The sequence below is a fragment of the Trachypithecus francoisi genome, unplaced genomic scaffold, assembly GCF_009764315.1.
Source record: "Trachypithecus francoisi isolate TF-2019V2 unplaced genomic scaffold, Tfra_2.0 Lachesis_group11, whole genome shotgun sequence".
NCBI classification, from domain to species: domain Eukaryota; kingdom Metazoa; phylum Chordata; class Mammalia; order Primates; family Cercopithecidae; genus Trachypithecus; species Trachypithecus francoisi.
Genome location: NW_022681456.1, coordinates 15,717,538 through 15,734,263, shown reverse-complemented (window position 1 = coordinate 15,734,263; position 16,726 = coordinate 15,717,538). Strand labels below are relative to the sequence as shown.

The 16,726-nt window shown below is 47.5% G+C and overlaps 1 protein-coding gene across 2 annotated transcripts in view; it reads right to left on the bottom strand.

Annotated features, from left to right (window-relative positions):
• Positions 1–16,726, bottom strand: part of NOS1 (nitric oxide synthase 1) — a 190,594-nt gene that overhangs the window by 93,956 nt on the left and 79,912 nt on the right. For both annotated transcript variants that reach the window (XM_033220447.1, XM_033220448.1), the window contains one exon: positions 4,360–4,486. In XM_033220447.1, coding sequence (XP_033076338.1) covers positions 4,360–4,486 — 127 coding nt within the window. The remainder of the gene's footprint in view (positions 1–4,359; positions 4,487–16,726) is intronic.

Below are 16,726 nucleotides of genomic sequence, written 5' to 3'. Positions count from 1 at the left end.
AGTGGCACTATCACGGCTCACTGTAGCTTCAACTTCCCTCAAGTGATACTCCCGCCTCAACCTCCCAAGTAGCTGGGACTACAGGTGCATGCCACCACGCCCAGTTAATAGTTTATACTTTTTTGTAGAGACGGGGTTTTGCCATGTTGCCCAGGCTGGTCTTAAATTCCTAGGCTCAAGTGATTCTCCTGCCTTGGCCTCTTAGAGTGCTGGGGTTACAGGTGTGAGCCACTGTGCCCAGCCAAAAAAATCTTTCTTAAAACATGAACCTTTTGGTCCATCTCTTCCTACCACTTATAAAAATGACATGGGCCCAGGTACAGTGGCTCATACCTGTAATCCCGGCACTTTGGGAGGCCAAGGCAGGTGGACCAGGCCAGGAGTTCGAGACCAGCCTGGCCAAGATGCTGAAACCCCATCTCCAAAAAATGTAAAAATTACCCAAGTGTGGTGGCACACGCCTGTAATTCCAGCTACTCGGGAGGCTGAGCAGGAAGGACTGCTTGAACCCAGGAGCAGAGGTTGCGGTAAGCAGAGATAGCAGTGTCTCACAATAAATAATAATAATAATAATAATAATAATAATAATAAACATAGATACGAAAAGACTTAACTTTCCTTCTATTATAAGAAATCAAAAACACTAATGCTACTATAAATGACAATGGACACTGGCCTTAATAAGAGGGAGACAATAGGGAGTGGTGAGGTTTGTGGCCAACTAGAAAGCCACACTCTGTCTAGAGGGGGCAGCTGCTATTCAGTCTATGCAGATTGTTGCCCCATAAGAGTATGGTTGGCTGCAGCAACTCACACCTATAATCCCAGCACTTTAAGAGGCTGAGAAGGGAGGACTGCTTGAACTAGGAGTTCGAGACCAGCCCGGGCAACATAGCGAGATCCTGTCTCTACAAAAAATCTAAAAAATTAGCCAGGTCTGGTGGCACCAGCCTGTAGTCCTAGTTACTTGGGAGGCTGAGGTGGGAGGATCTCTTAAGTCTAGGAGATTGAGGTTGCAGTGAGTAACCTAAGATGGTGCCACTGCACCTCAGCCTAGGAGACAGAGCAAGACCCTGTCTTTAAAAAAAAAAAAAAAAAAAAAAAAAAAAGAGTATAGGCACAATGTGGTCAGATTATGTAAATTTTTTTTTTTTTTTTTTTTTTTTTTTTTTTTTTTTTAGACAGCGTTTCGCTCTGCCACCCAGGCTGGAGTGCAGTAGCACAATCTTGGCTGATTGTAACCTCCGCCTCTTGGGTTCAAGCAATTCTCCTGCCTCAGCCTCCCGAGTAGCTGGAATTACAGGCACCCGCCACCATGCCCAGCTAATTTTTGTACTTTTAGTAGACATGGAGTTTCACCATGTTGGTCAGGCTGGTCCTCGTGATTTGCCCCACTCGGCCTCCCAAAGTGCTGGGATTCCAGGTGTTAGCCACCGCACCTGGCCTTAGATTATGTAAATTTTAAAGAGAAGCTGTAGATATATTTATGTAAAAATCTGAAACATTGGCTGTACATTTAAAATATAACTATAAATTAGCTCTTAATACAATATGGTGTAGACCTAACAAATCAGGTCTGCAGGCTAGATCTGGCCCGAGGCTGCCTCTTACTGTCTTTCTTTGTCTTGTGAGGGCTCATATGATGGCCATACCTCTTTGTTTTCAATTAAGAAAGAAAATATAAAAGAGCTTTAAACCATATTTGTTCATTTAATCATGAATGGAGAATAGCTTCTTTTTTTTTTTTTTTTTTTTTTTTTTGAGACGGAGTCTCGCTCTGTCACCCAGGCTGGAGTACAGTGGCCGGATCTCAGCTCACTGCAAGCTCCGCCTCCCGGGTTTACGCCATTCTCCTGCCTCAGCCTCCCGAGTAGCTGGGACTACAGGCGCCCGCCACCTCGCCCGGCTAGTTTTTTGTATTTTTTAGTAGAGACGGGGTTTCACTGTGTTAGCCAGGATGGTCTCGATCTCCTGACCTCGTGATCCACCCGTCTCGGCCTCCCAAAGTGCTGGGATTACAGGCTTGAGCCACCGCGCCCGGCCTGAGAATAGCTTCTTAATGCTTATGGTGTGGTCTTGACTTTTGAAGACAACATAATAAAAGTCTAGAGTTGTGCTTTTCCACCAAACATTTCCAGACGCCACTGCTAGAGGGGCATTCAGCTAGTGGGATCATGGGTCTCACCCACTACAGAAACCCTGATGCCCTTGCCTTCCTGGCCAGCCATCAGTGGCTAAGGAAAGCAATTGCCACCAAGGCTCTAGAATGTCTCGTCCTCCCCGCTGAAGCTATGTAGAGAGGCTCTGAGGCCTTGTGTAGATGTGCTGGCAGTGAAAGCTGCCATCTGTAGGCCAAGCATCAGGAAAATAAAGCAGGTCATCACTTGCTGAGTCACCTAGGCCACCCCTATATTCCGACCTCCCACCGGTCACTCCACCCCGACTTCACTGCAATGCAGAGGATGGGTGTGAAATTCACACGCTTCCTTAGGGTTACCCTGACCTGGCCCATCAGCTTACTGGACAGGTGAGACAAAAGCGCTGCTGATCTCCAGCCAAATCTAGTCACTCTTTGTAACTGATACTGACTTAGCTGTCAAAACACATCTGAACAGATTGGCAAAGACTAAAAAGTTGGGTAACAGATGGAGTTGGCGAGGCTGTGAGGAAACAGTCGCTCTCCTAGTTAGCTGGTAAGATTGATCCAACCACTATGGCAAGTACCACCAAAATCACAAATGTACATGAATTTTGACCCAACAATTCCACCTCTAGGAATTTATTCTATTTTGTTTTTTTTTTAGGACAGGGTCTCCCTCTGTTGCCCAGGCTAGAGCGCAGTGGTGCAGTAATACAATCACAGCTCACTGCAGCCTTGACCTTCCAGGCTCAGGTGATTCTCCCAGCTCAGTCTCCAGGGTAGCTGGGACAACAGGCATGTGCCATCATGCCCAGCTCATTTTTGGTCTTTTTTTTAGAGATAGGGTTTTGTCATGTTGGTCAGGCTGATCTCAAACTCTTGGGCTCAAGTGATGCCTTAGCCTTCCAAAGTATTGGATTACAGGCATGAGCCACCATACCTGGGCTTTAGGAACATATTCTATTGATAAGCCTATCCATGTGCCAAACAAGGTATGTGCACAAGGTCACTCATTATAGCACTGTCATAGCAAAATATTGACAATGGCTCATTATGAAGGACTGACAGAATTACAGGATGATCACACAATGGAATATTATATGGCTGTAAAAAAGGAAACAAGATCCTCTTTACCTACTAATGGGGACTAATCTCTAAGATATGTTAATAAGTGAAAAAGCAAGGTATAAAACAACATGTGTAATGTGCTCTTATTTGTGTAAAAATATTCAAAAATAATGTGTGTGTTTGTCAATGCATAAAACACGGCTAAAAGAACACACAAAACCCATTAACATTGCTTGACTCTGGGGAGGAAAACTATGTGACTGGAATTAGGGACATATAGAGCTTTTTATTATGTATCTTTTTGCTTATTTATTTCAATTTTTTTAAGAGACAGGGTCTCACGGTCTCACTCTGTCACTCAGGCTAGAGTGCAGAGGTGCTATATCACAGCTCACTGCAGCCTTGAACTCCTGTCCTCAAGTGATCCTCCTGCCTCAGTTGCCTGAGTAGCTAGGAACTACAGGTATATGCCATTATGCTCTACTAATTAAGACAATTTTTTCTAATTGAGTTAGGGTCTTGCTATGTGGCCCAGGCTGGTTGTCTTTTTTCTTTTTTTCTTTTTTTTTGAGATGGAGTCTCGTTCTGTCACCCAGGCTGGAGTGCAGTGGCGCGATCTCGGCTCACTGCAAGTTCCCCCTCCCGGGTTCACGCCATTGTCCTACCTCAGCCTCCTGAGTAGCTGGGACTACAGGCGCCCGCCACCATGCCAGGCTAATTTTTGTATTTTTAGTAGAGATAGGGTTTCACCATGTTGGCCAGGCTGGTCTTGAACTCTGGACCTCAAGCTGTCCTCTGCCTTGACCTCTTAAAATGCTGGGGTTACAGGCATGAGGCACTGTGACCAGCTACCATGTATCTTTCATATCTTTTAAATTTGGAGCCATATGAATGCCTTTCCCGGTAGAAACAGAATTAAAATGTGAAAAATGGCAAGCTCACAAACAATACCAAACCACACAGAAACAAAGTCAAGGTCCACATCGGAGGATAAGCACTCCTGTCCTCGGCATCCCAAGTTCTCCAGCCACGGCGGCTGCTTTCCATCACGACACAGTTTAGGGTTTAGCTTTCCTCCCCTCAGCTTCCCACCTGGGAGGGGTCGAGAAGGCATGGGAAGCAGTAGTACCAGCTTGGCATCAAGCACTTACCTGCTCCTTCTCTGAATATGGGTTGTTGAGGACGACAGGCACATTGCCCTTCCCCCATAGGTCATTGAAGACTCGGTCGTTCTCCACACCCAGGGGCAGAGGTTTGTGTGATTTGCCGTCCAAATCTCTGAAAGGCAAGGTGGGGCAGGTGAGGAAGGGGACATCAGGAGGGACTGCTAGTTGCTTTGATCTGGAAGTCCTGAGTCTGTACAGAACCTCAGTGGCTCACTCACATAACTCGTTATGAGCCAGCAAGCTTTGGGTACCCAGCCCGCTGCTTCATAAAGATCGACAGTGACACGTGGGAAGGCAGTTCCGGGTGTCAATCACAAAGGGAGCGCATCCAAGGGGACTTTGACAGCTGGCATATCCCTATCTTTGTGGACATCATTTCAGGATGGCAAGGAGAAGGATTTTGCCTGTCCCGCTCCCTTCTTCATTCCATGGATCTGGGAACACAGGAGGCCTGTTTCCTAGTAATAGTCCATGTACCATGAACCCCTGGACAACTTAATGCTCATGACACCTACCAGTGGAAAAAGTAGGAGGCAGGAAGGATAGAAAGGTCCTGTGGGCTTTGGGTAATAAGTTATTCTGACCCTAAGACTTTTGGCTTTGAACAATAGCAGCTCAGAACAAACAGAATGATTTGGAAAATAAAGGGAACATAATGATACAAATAATAATACTATTAATAAGGACAGATAGCATTTATTAAGCACTTACTATGTGCCAAGCACTTTACATGTGGGTTTTTAAAAATTATTATTTTATTTATATTAGACACGGGTTCTCCCTGTGCTGGCCAGGCTGATTTCTAACCCCTAGGCTCAAGCAATGCCCCTGCCTCAGCCTCCCAAAGTGCTGGGATTACAAGCGTGAGCCACCATGCCTGGCCATGTGTTTTAGTGCATTTAACTCTTGTGACAACCCTTTGAGACAGGAGTGACTGTTTTTTTTTTTTTTTTTTTCCCAGCCTTGTCCTGTCATCCCAGCTGGAATACAGTGGCACAATCACAGCTCACTGTAGCCTTCATCTCCTAGATTCAAGTGATCCTCCTGCTCAGCCTTCTGAGTAGCTGGGACTACAAGGGTGTACCACCATGTCTGGCTAACTTTTTAAATTTTTTGTAGAGATGGGGTCTCACTATGTTGCCCAGGCTGGTCTCGAACTCCTTGGTTCAAGTGGTCCTCCCACCCCAGCCTCCCAAAGTGTTGGGATTACAGGCGTGAGCCACTAAGCCTATCCAGGAATGATTGTTAATCAGCATTTTACAGATGGGGTAAGGGAGACAGAGAGAAGCTAAGTTGCTCAAGGTCACACAGTAGCAAAGCCTAGTATTCCAGCCCACTCATCAGCCCACTCATTTAGAATGACAATCCATTCTAAAGTAGGGGTTGTCACTGTCATCATCATCACCACCACCACCATCACCATCATCTTTATCACCACCACTACCACAGTCACCACCATAGCCACCATCATTCTCATTGTTACCATCATCATTATTGTAATCATCATCATCTAACTTGCCTCATCAGCCTCCACCATAATCACCATCACCATAATCACCCTCATCATTATCATCGTCAACCTCATCATATCCTCATCTTCATGATCAGTGCCATCACCTTCATTAGCAGCATCACCATTATCACCATCCTCTTCCTCCTCCTTGGCATCATGACCACACCAGCATCTTCATGACCACCAGCATCATCCTCACAATCATCACGTGAGGAAACTATAGTTCAGAGTGGTTAAGTCACTAGCCTAAGTCACACAGCTAGTGATGGTGGATTCAAACCCAGGCTTGTTCTGGATGCTAGAGCCTGACATTTTTTGGAGACAGTCTTGCTCTGTTACCCAGGCTGGAGTGCAGTGGTGCAATCCTAGCTCACTGCAGCCTTGACCTCCTAGGCTTGAGCGATCCTCCCACCTCTGCCTCTCCAGTAGCTGGGACTACAGGCGTGCATCACCCTACCTGGCAATGTTGTAAATTTTTTGTACAGACAGGGTCTCACTGTGTTGTGCAAGCTGGTCTCAAACTCCCAAACTCAAGTGATCCTCTTGCCTCGGCCTTCCAAAGTGCTGGGATTACAGGTATGAGCCACCAGGCCTGGCCAGAATCTGACTTCTTACTCACTAAGTTTTCCTGGCTTCCTGTCCCTGAACTCTAACAGGCTCAGGATGAGGTGATCTCAGCTAGGTTCCACAAGCTGGCCACCCTCTGAGATGGAGATAGGAGTGGGCACCAAAATCCAGATGGCCTCATCAGACCTGTCTTACTCTCTGAGTCCTTCTACTCTCCAAGTACTGCCCTCCTACTTCCCAACAGCCTTTCTCCTTTTGGCTCTCCTATCCAATTTGACTCTGACCATGGCCTCTGTCTGTGTCTAACTGGGCAATGCAGCTTGCCCTGTGGCTCATCTTGGTTTGGGTCCCAGGCATTAAGACTGGCCATTGTCTTGCCTTCTGTTCTATGTTCCTAGCTTTGGGGACTCCTCTATCCCCCAGTCTGGTACAATGACAGTCATCTTGGATGAACCAGAAGCCACGGTCCAAGCTCTGAGAGCGAGACCCCCAGTGACCCCTCCAGCAGCTCCCTCTGGGCCACTCAGAGACCCTGCCTGCAGTGTTTCACGTCATCCCTGAGGCCCACGTCAAAGCCACTTCCGCTCTTCTGCCTGGAGAGGTTTGCAATTCGTCAGAGGGAACATTCTGTTTCACCCTCTTTAAAATGTCACCAAAACATACCCAGAGTGGCTCTTGATTACAGGCATTTCCCAAGTTAACGGTTACCTACATGATCATAAACAGAAGTATCGTCTGCTGAGAGTGCTGCTCTAAATGTCACTCAGTTCCCTTTCAGCTCTGAAACTACTGATCCTACATCACATGACCATAAGTGAGGATTCAGCAGAGAAGGGAGGAGGTTAATGTATTTGGAGCCTCTATAACATTCCGCGTACTTGCACAGAAGTTATTCCATTTAATTTCAACAGACATTAAAAGTCCCCATTTCACACATGAAAAAACCGAACCCAGAGGGGTATGTAAGTTTCCCAAGGCCCCATCGTCAGCATATAGTACAGCTGGGATTTGAAACTAGGTGTTACTGATGAGCTGCCAAGATCCTTCCTTTTTTATTTTATTTATTTTTTGAGACAGAGTCTCACTCTGTTGCCCAGGCTGGAGTGCAGTGGCGTGATCTCGACTCACTGCAACCTCTGCCTCCCAGGTTCAAGCGATTCTCCTGCCTCAGCCTCCCACATAGCTGGGATTACAGGCACACACCACCATGCCCAGCTAATTTTTGTTTTTTTTTAGTAGAGATTGGGTTCCTTCATCATGTTGGCCAGGCTGGTCTCAAACCCCTGACCTCAGGTGATCCGCCTGCCTTGGCCTCCCAAAGTGCTGGGATTACAGGAGATCCTTCCTTTTTTAAAACAGAGATAGGAAAAACTGGTTAGGATGCTCACTCTAAGCCAGAGGCTACAGAGCAAGTAACCCAACATCTCCTGTGGAGTGAAGCCAATTTACAAAAATTACAAGGTACAATTACCCAGGCAATTTGGAAATGATCACATGGGTTGTCTTATGTGAATTTGCAGAGAGAGTTTCTTTTACCATCATTCTTTTTTTTTAATCCATTAAGACCTTCATTTAAATAATGCAGTTGAAGTGTTTTGCCAACGAAAACTTAATTTTGGAGTCCTGTGTGACGGGCATACACATTATTATTATTATTATTATTATTTTTAGATGGAGTCTTGCTTGTCGCCCAGGTTGGGGTGTAGTGGCGTGATCTCGGCTCACTGTAACCTCCATTTCCCAGATTCAAGTGAGTCTCTTGCCTCAGCCTCCCTAGTAGCTGGGATTATAGGTGTGCGCCACCATGCCCAGCTAACTTTAAACATTTTTTTTTTTATTTTTAGTAGAGACAGGGTTTCACCATGTTGGCCAGGCTGGTCTTGAACTCCTGGCCTCGAGTGATCCACCCAGGAAGGATATTTTTAATACGGGATCATGAGAAACATCCAGGTTGAACTATTTTGCTTCCCTTCACCCAGAAGCAAAATCAGAAGCAGATTTAGTTCAATTCTCAACCCACAATCTGTCAGTGATAACCAGGTCTGAAGGAAATATCTGGCTTATCACCACAAATCTGTTCAACCTGGATCCACCTGTTTGCTGGGGTTGCAGGAGCAGTGTAGCATGCTGGTTAAGGATGTGGCTGTGGATTGGGAAGAACTGGGTTCAAGTCCTGGCTTTGCTGGTTATAAACTATGCAACTCTGGACACTTCACCTGTCTCAGACTCAGTGTACTCATCTGTTAAATAGGGTCAATAATATCTGCAATGATTAAAGGAGGTAAAGCTTATGATACTTAGCAGTGTGGCACCTGCTATCACTCTTACTGCTTATGGAGGATCAGAAAGAAACAGAGAAAGAAACCTCTAGCTCTGTGTAGAACAGTGACTATTCCTCTATGCCATCTCTGTCTAGTAGAACGTCCTGCGATGATGGAAATGTCTCATATCTGCACTATCGCATATTATAGCCGCTAGACACATGTGGCAATTGAGCATTTGAAATGAGGTTACTGTCATGGAGGAACTAGATTTTAAGTTTTATTTAACTTGGATTGATTTAAATTTAAAGAGCCAAATGTGGCTTAAGGCTATATTGTCAGACAGTGCAACCGCCGGAAACCTGAAGGCTCCAAAGACTGGGAATTGAAGGCATACATGGCTCCAATCAGGGGGCATCTTTGCTGGGGGTCTACACTCAGACACTTTCTAAGCTGCCATGTCTTGTTCACGGAACCCAGGAATTCGGTAATTCTCTACTTCCCTTCCAGACTCCTGCCTCCTACCATTCTTGGCCCTGATCTCTTGACTCCTCCCTCTTCCCCAGGAGCACACCGTGTCCACCCTTACGTTTATACTTAAGCTCCCCAGGTTGCTCTTCCATATTCCCTCTGCTGAGAGCCAACTCCTGCTCAGCTTTGATGGCCCACTTCATGTCCCACCTGTCCTGGGAATTTAATGAGATCAGGCATGTAAAATGCCTAGCACATAATCAGCACTAACTAAACATGAGTGATGTATATTTCCACTTAGAACTAAGAAAATTGATGCCCAGAGAGATTAGGTAATTTGTCAGAGGTCACACAGCAGGCAACAAGAGCTTGCAGATGAGATCTCTCTTCATTGTTGTCCCAGCTGAGAGTCACTGTGTACAGGGCTTATGTGGAGGGCCTCTGGGAGGGCAGCATTTGCTTGGACCTCCTATCTGAGAAGAACCTCAAACTTAGATGTTACATGTTCTCTCCAAATGGGGTAGATGTGTTGAATATATTCATTCATATATAAATTTAGTAACTCTGTTGTATTATTATTATTTCGAGACAGAGTCTCTGTCACCCAGGTTGGAGTGCAGTGGCACGATCTCAGCTTACTGCAAACTCCTGGGTTCAAGCGATTCTCTTGCCTCAGCCTCCTGAGTAGCTGAGATTATAGACGTGTAATCTGTAACCACCACGCCTTGCTAATTTTTGTATTTTTAGTAGAGACAGAGTTTCACCAGGTTGGCCAGGCTGGTCTCCAGCTCCTGACCTCAAGTGATCCATCTGCCTCAACCTCCCAAAATGTTGGGCTTACAGGTGTGAGCCACTGCACCTGGCCTGTTTTATTATTTATTCACTAAAAATATATTGAGAGCTCACAGGAGATGGACAGGGCCTCTTTTGACTTCTGAGATGTCTGGATGGTAACTCCCCTTTAACAGAGCTCATGAGTCTTGGTCTTGCCCAGCTGCCTGGAATAATCTCAGTTTAGATTAGAGTTTCTCTGCTTCCACACTACTGGTATTTGGGGCCTGATAATTTCTTATTGCCGGGGCTGTCCTGTGGATTGGAGGATGTTTGAGCAGCATTCCTGGCCTCTGCACACTAGATGCCAGTAGCAACCCTATCCTCAAAGTCGTCACAACCAAAAAATGCTTCCAGATATTGCAAAATGCCCCCTGGGAGGCAAAATTGTACTCCTACCCATGGAGAGGCACTCTCAGTGGTTTAGATGTGGCTGAGCATCTCAACGTGACGCTTCCAAGTTCCTCCCCATCCTTGCTCTATGCTCACCCAAGGATCTGCAAGGACTTATTCACCAGCTGTCCCTTGTTCCCAGATGGAATTGACGAGCTCGCCTTCACTAAATGGCCCTCACCCACCCCTCTCAGGTGTCCTTCTCCGTCTGGAAAAGCCATCCCCCAGTGAGCCTGGCATTCTGGTGGCCAGTGTTCCCGGGGCTATCACGTGATCACATTTGGTGGTTCTCAAACTCCAGGGTGCATCCAGATCAACTGAGGGGCTTGTTAAAATTCAAATTCCTGGCCAGGCATGGTGACACATGCCTGTAATTCCAGCACTTTAGGAGGCCGAGGTGGGAGGTTCACTTGAGCCCAGGAGTTCCAGACCAGGCTGGGCAACAAAGTGAGATCCTGTCTATACACAAAATAAAAAAATTAGCTGAGCGTGATGGCGCTTGCCCATAGTCCCAACTACTGGGGAAGCTGAGGCAGGAGAATCACTTGAGCCCAGGAGGCTGAGACTGCAGTGAGGTAAGGTTGCACCACTGCACTCCAGCCTGGGCGACAGAGACGGACTCTGTCACACACACACAAATCCCCCTCAGATTTCTGAGCTCTCCTCCTAGAGAGTTTGAGTAGTGGGTCTAGGAGGGAACCCTAGAATCTGCGTCATCAGAAGCACCCCAGGTGGTCCACGGACACACTGGGAGACCCATTTCGCTGGGAGCTCTCTGGCCCAGGCTCTAGCAGTAGGCAGCAAGGTTCCTTCTGGGTTAGAGATGTCAGCCTCCCTATCTCCTTTCCTTTTTTCACCACCATCCTCCTATAAGGCCAGATGTGGAGTTCCGCCTCCCTCCTGGTAAGCATTTTCTATGCTTTCTGGAGAGAACAAAACTAAATTCTTTTTTCTTCCACTTCAATAGCTGGATGGTTGTACCCAAGCCAAAAGTTGCTCATGCATCTCTAAACCTTCTGAGAATCTTTGCCAGATCCTTCCAACTGTGGCTTCCTAAGAACCAGGACCCCCAACCTCTTGCACGGAAGGAAAAGGGGTCCTGGGCTTGACTTCCCAGGAAGTTTGAACGTTGGTCGATTGGCCTGATGCTGAGCACTTACAGACCCCGAGGATCTGGGAGGGGAGCAGGTGGGCCAGGCCTGTGTGCTGGGCACAGGGAGACGGGGGCTGCTGCCTATTCTGGCCAACCAGACAAGGAGGCCGCCGAGGAGCAGCTGGTGCTGGCAGGAGGCCCTGACCACATTTTTCAGCAGACACCACACTCTCTCTGACTCCTGCTTCTCCTGGCCCTGCATGCTCCAACAGCCTTGGTTTCTGCCTCCACCTGGTCTGGAACGCTGGGAGCTGAGTAGGAAGTAGGAAGTAGGAAGTAGGAAGACTTGGAGGCTGTGGAGGCCGGGGCTGGGGTCTCCGCAAAGCTTTTCTTCTAGATTTCATCATGCTTAGAGTGGGAGGAATGGGAAGTTCTTGTTAAACAGAAAAGTATGCTTTATTATTATGACTTTTAGAGACAAAGTCTCGCTGTGTCACCTAGGCTGGAGGACAGAGGCATGATCATAGCTCACTGCAGCCTCGAACTTCTGGGCTCAAGTGATCCTCCTGTCTCAGTTTCCTGAGTAGCAGGGATTACAGGCATGCACCACCATCCCTGACTAATTTTTAAATTTTTTTGTAGAGATGGGGTCTTGCTATGTTGCCCAGGCTGGTTTTAAACTCCTTGGCTTAAGCAATCCTCCTGCCTTGGCCTCCCAGTGCTGGGATTACAGGCGTGAGCCACCACACCTGGCCCAAAGTATGCTTTCAAGAGGAGGAATTCTACCATGAACGCCGCAGCTGGGAAGTGAGGAGAGGGCCTTTGGGCTCCGTCACAATCATGACTTAATTGTTAATATCACCAAAGGTTGGCAGGATTCTCAAACTCAGGTGTCTGCAGAAGACAGGCTGGTGAGGATAAGTGTGGACTGGGCTGTCTGGATGCTGCAGGACGAGAGACCCCACGGTGGCCCCTTTCCAGCTCCTGCCACTGGTTGCCTCACAAGGATGTAGACTCTGTATTAACAGTTCTTTGGAATTTTTTAAGAGCCTGGAGAGTGATTTCACCACAAATTCACTATTCCGGAAAACTGCAGGTCAAATAAACTCATGGGAGAACTGTGTGTGCTCCTCAACCTTGTTTGCAACCCTTGCCCTAATAGGATGTTTTGAGTTCCTCTCTTTGGAGGAATGTTCCAGAGAGGTGGAGTTCCTACGATCCAGGTGTGGTCTGGCCTGTGATGAGCGTACCAGCCACTGGCCCTCACGAGGAACCTGAACGCTAGTTCTAGAAGAAATCTTAAGGCTCACGTGGTCCACATCTCATTTTTACAGATGGGAAAACTGATGCCCAAAGAGGTCAAAGGGCTTTCCTAAAGTACATAGCTGGTGAGTGGTAAAGTGGAAGGAGGGGTTAGAAGCAAGGTCAGTGGACTCAGTCCAGTGAGACCTCATAGGGATGGCGGCAGGGATAGCCACTGGTTAGCCCGGGGCCGGGCCAGAGCATTGCTCCATGGTGTTGGTTAGATGAGTGTGGTAGACTGAATAACAGCCCAAGGATCTCAGATCCTAATCCCTTGAACCCGTATATGTTTCCTTGGATGGAGAAAGGGTCTCTGCAGATATATTGTGATGTTAAAGATCTTGAGATGGGCAGATTTCCTGGGGTTATCTCTGTGGGCCCTCAATGTAATCACATGTCTTAATAAGAGGGCTACAGAGGGAGCTCTGACTACAGAGGGGATGTCACCACGGAAGCCAGATGCTCTGTTCCTGGTTTTGAAAATGGAGGAAGGGGCCACAAGCCAAAGGATGCAAGGAACGCAGCTTTAGACCCTGGAAGAGGCAAGAAAATGAGTTCTCTTCAAGAGCCTCCAGGAAAGAACACAGTCCTGCTGATACCTTGATTTGATATCAGCCCAGGGAGACCACTTCAGACTTAAGACCGTCAGAATGATAAGGGAATAAAGGTGTATTGCTTTCAGCCACCAAGTTTGGGGTGATTTGTTATGCAGCCATAGGAAGCTGACACAATGAGTGAATGGGAGCGGGGACAGGGATGACAGTAGGGTGGTTGATGAGCCCACCCATGTGTCCAGCCTCACTGCCCACCACTCTCCCCCTCCACTCACTATGCTCAAGTCCCTCGAGCTTTCTGTCCTTTGCACGTTCCCACCCGGTTCCTGTCTCAGGGCCTTTGCTCCTGCTGTGCCTTCTGCTAGGAACACCCTTTCCTAGATGTCACATGGTTGGTATCTTTGGCCTCAGTAAAAATGTTGCCTTTTCAGAAAGCCCCTTCCTGACTCCCCTATCTAATGCTCTACCACACCCCAAGCCACTTTTCTTCAAATCACTGTTTTATTTCCTTCATAGCATGTACCACTATCTAAGACGACTGCATTTGTCTACTTATTTATTTATTTATTTATTTATTTATTTATTTATTTAGAGACGGAGTCTCATTCTGTTGCCCAGACTGGAGTGCAGTGGCATGGTCTTGGCTCACTGCAGCATCTGCCTCCCGAGTTCAAGCGATTCTCCTGCCTCAGCTTCTTAGGTAGCTGGGATTACCTCACCTGGCTGATTTTTGTATTTTTAATAGAGACAGGGTTTCACCATGTTGGCCAGGCTGGTCTTGAAATCCTGACCTCAAGGGATCCGCCCGCCTCGCCCTCCCAAAGTGCTGCGATTACAGGCGTGAGCCACTGCACCCGGCCTATTTATTTTTGATTTCTTGTCTCTGATATGATTCTCCAAGGGCAGAAGTTCACCATGGAATTCCCAGGGCTGAGTACAGTGTCAGGGCAGAATGGATGCTCAGTAAACATTCATTCCATGAAAGGCAGTGAGAAGCCCCCTGGTTACCCATCATTTTTGGTGGGTGGGCAGGCTTATCCCATGGTTATTCCTCAGAATAAAGGGCCAGGTACCCACCTGGCAAGACAGCAGGGACACAGATGGGGAGAGGGTCCAAAGCGAGAGTAACCCCGGGAAGGGTGGATGGGGAGCTGCTTACGTTCAAGTGGGTAAGATCAGAATAAAAGGTGGAGATTCAGGTTGAAGGCTAAGTTACTGGGCTTAGTTCCTTAATTGAAATATACCCCAGTAGAAGGATTCCAAGCTCTGAGATACATCAAGTGCACCCTGGAGGAGTGCTTCTGACTCAGACAGTCCTGGAATCAATACTGCCATCAGTCATGCTGAGGTCAGTTCTAATGGAGAGTTCTAACTAGCGTGAGTCCTCTAAGCAAAAACTGAGCCAGTCAGTCATCTTCCCTGCTGTAGAGAAAGCCATGGGGGAACAGACTGACTTCCTTCCTTCCTTCCTTCCTTCCTTCCTTCCTTCCTTCCTTCCTTCCTTCCTTCCCTCCCTCCTCCCTCCTCCTTCCTTCCTTCCTTCCTTCCTTCCTCCTTCCTTCCTTCCTTGTCCAGATGGACGCTGGATCGGGAACCTTGGCCTCTTTGGAACCCTCCTTCAGGGCAGCAAGCTGAGTAACCTGGATATTCTCTTACATGCAGCATTTTAAAGTGACCGCTCCAGCCAGGTGCAGTGGCTCACGCCTGTAATCCCAGCACTTTGGGAGGCTGAGGCAGGCGGATAGTTTCAGGCCAGGAGTTTGAGACCAGCCTGGGCAATCTGATGAAACCCTGTTTCTACAAAAAAAATAAAGAATTAGCTGGGCATGGTCCCAGGTACTTGGGGAGCTGAGGTGGGAGGATCACTTGAGCCCAGGAGGTAGAGATTGCAGTGAGCCATCATGGCGCCACTGCACTCCAGCCTGGGCTACAGAGCAAGATTCTGTCTCTAAACAAATAAACGAACAAACAAATAAATAAAAGTGACTGCTCCCAAGTATAGAAGGTGCTGAAACTTTGGGATTCACTACCTCCCTTCCTCAAACCCCCTGGTATTGCTGCCACTGCCTGCTGGAGCCACCTTCCTCCTGGGATGAAGGGATGAGACTGTCTTTAGAGTAAACATCACTTCTCCTCCCAAATAAGTGCCACCATCCCGAAACTACAGGGACACCCCATGGGGGAATGGAAGAGATGTGGCAGGAGATTAAGCCTGTTTCCAAGAGGAAAGAAAGAAAGAAAATGGGGACAACAGAGCAGGAGAGACAGGGCACTGCTGAGAAGCAGTGACAGCTCCCGCCTCAGCTTGGCCCCCCGACTGGCAGGTGCGCCCTGGATCTGGGGATCTGGGCCTGGTGGGCTTCACTGTCACCCAAGCCAGTGGGTTTTCTCGGGTCAGTGACTTCACCCAGCATCCAGGATGCCAGTGCTGATGTCCACCCCTACATGCTGCCTGGATTGAGAGGTCACTGGGAGGACGAGCATGTTCCAAGCAGCCGTGTGCTCTCAGCGGCTTGAATCAAGCCAGGACTGCCTGTCACAAGAGTGACCCCGAAGAACATTCTTGCTCTGGGATTCCAATTCCTGACTTGGGACACCGATGCCTAAAGAGGTCCTTATTTCAGCCCCTAGGAGGCCATTTGGCAATTTGTGGAGGTAGTTTTGGTTGTTACAAGGATGGAGGTGGAGGTGCTCCTGGCACTGTAGTAGGAGGGAGGTGGCATTAGGGGTGGTGGCCATCCTGCAACACCAGGAACATGAGGGAAGAGAGTCTTGCATGCCACACGATCTCCAGGACTTCACACATATAAAAGACAAGCTTATATTCCTGGACTGAGATCCCAACTCTCTCCTGTATAAATACGGCTTTAAAACAGACTGAATTTTCCATGCAGTAAATCTACTGGGTAAATTAAGGAAAGATGGATGTACCCATTGCTTTTTCAGGAGTCATTCACCATTTTGGAAAATCGCATCACCAAGACGACGCTGCTCATGGCATTTGAGTTGCCAGAACAACACACCTGTGTCAGTCTCTGCTTCTGACGCTGTTGTGTTTGCAGCAATTCTATGTTTAGGCGCAAACATCTGACCATTCCAGTGTGGTCGTGTCTGAACGCTGATACGTTAAATTACAGGCTTTTGAAATTATAAGTTATTTTTATGAGGTTCCCTTCATTTAATAGTTAATGGCATTTTATTAGATTTTAAAAATAAGAAGTGCGAGTAGGTTATATGATCCATGAATTAGTAAAGACACTTAAAAATATGTGTTAAGAAATGGAGGTGCTGGCTGGGCATGGTGGCTCACTCCTGCAATCCCAGCACTTTGGGGGGCTGAGACGGGTGGATCACCTGAGGTCAGGAG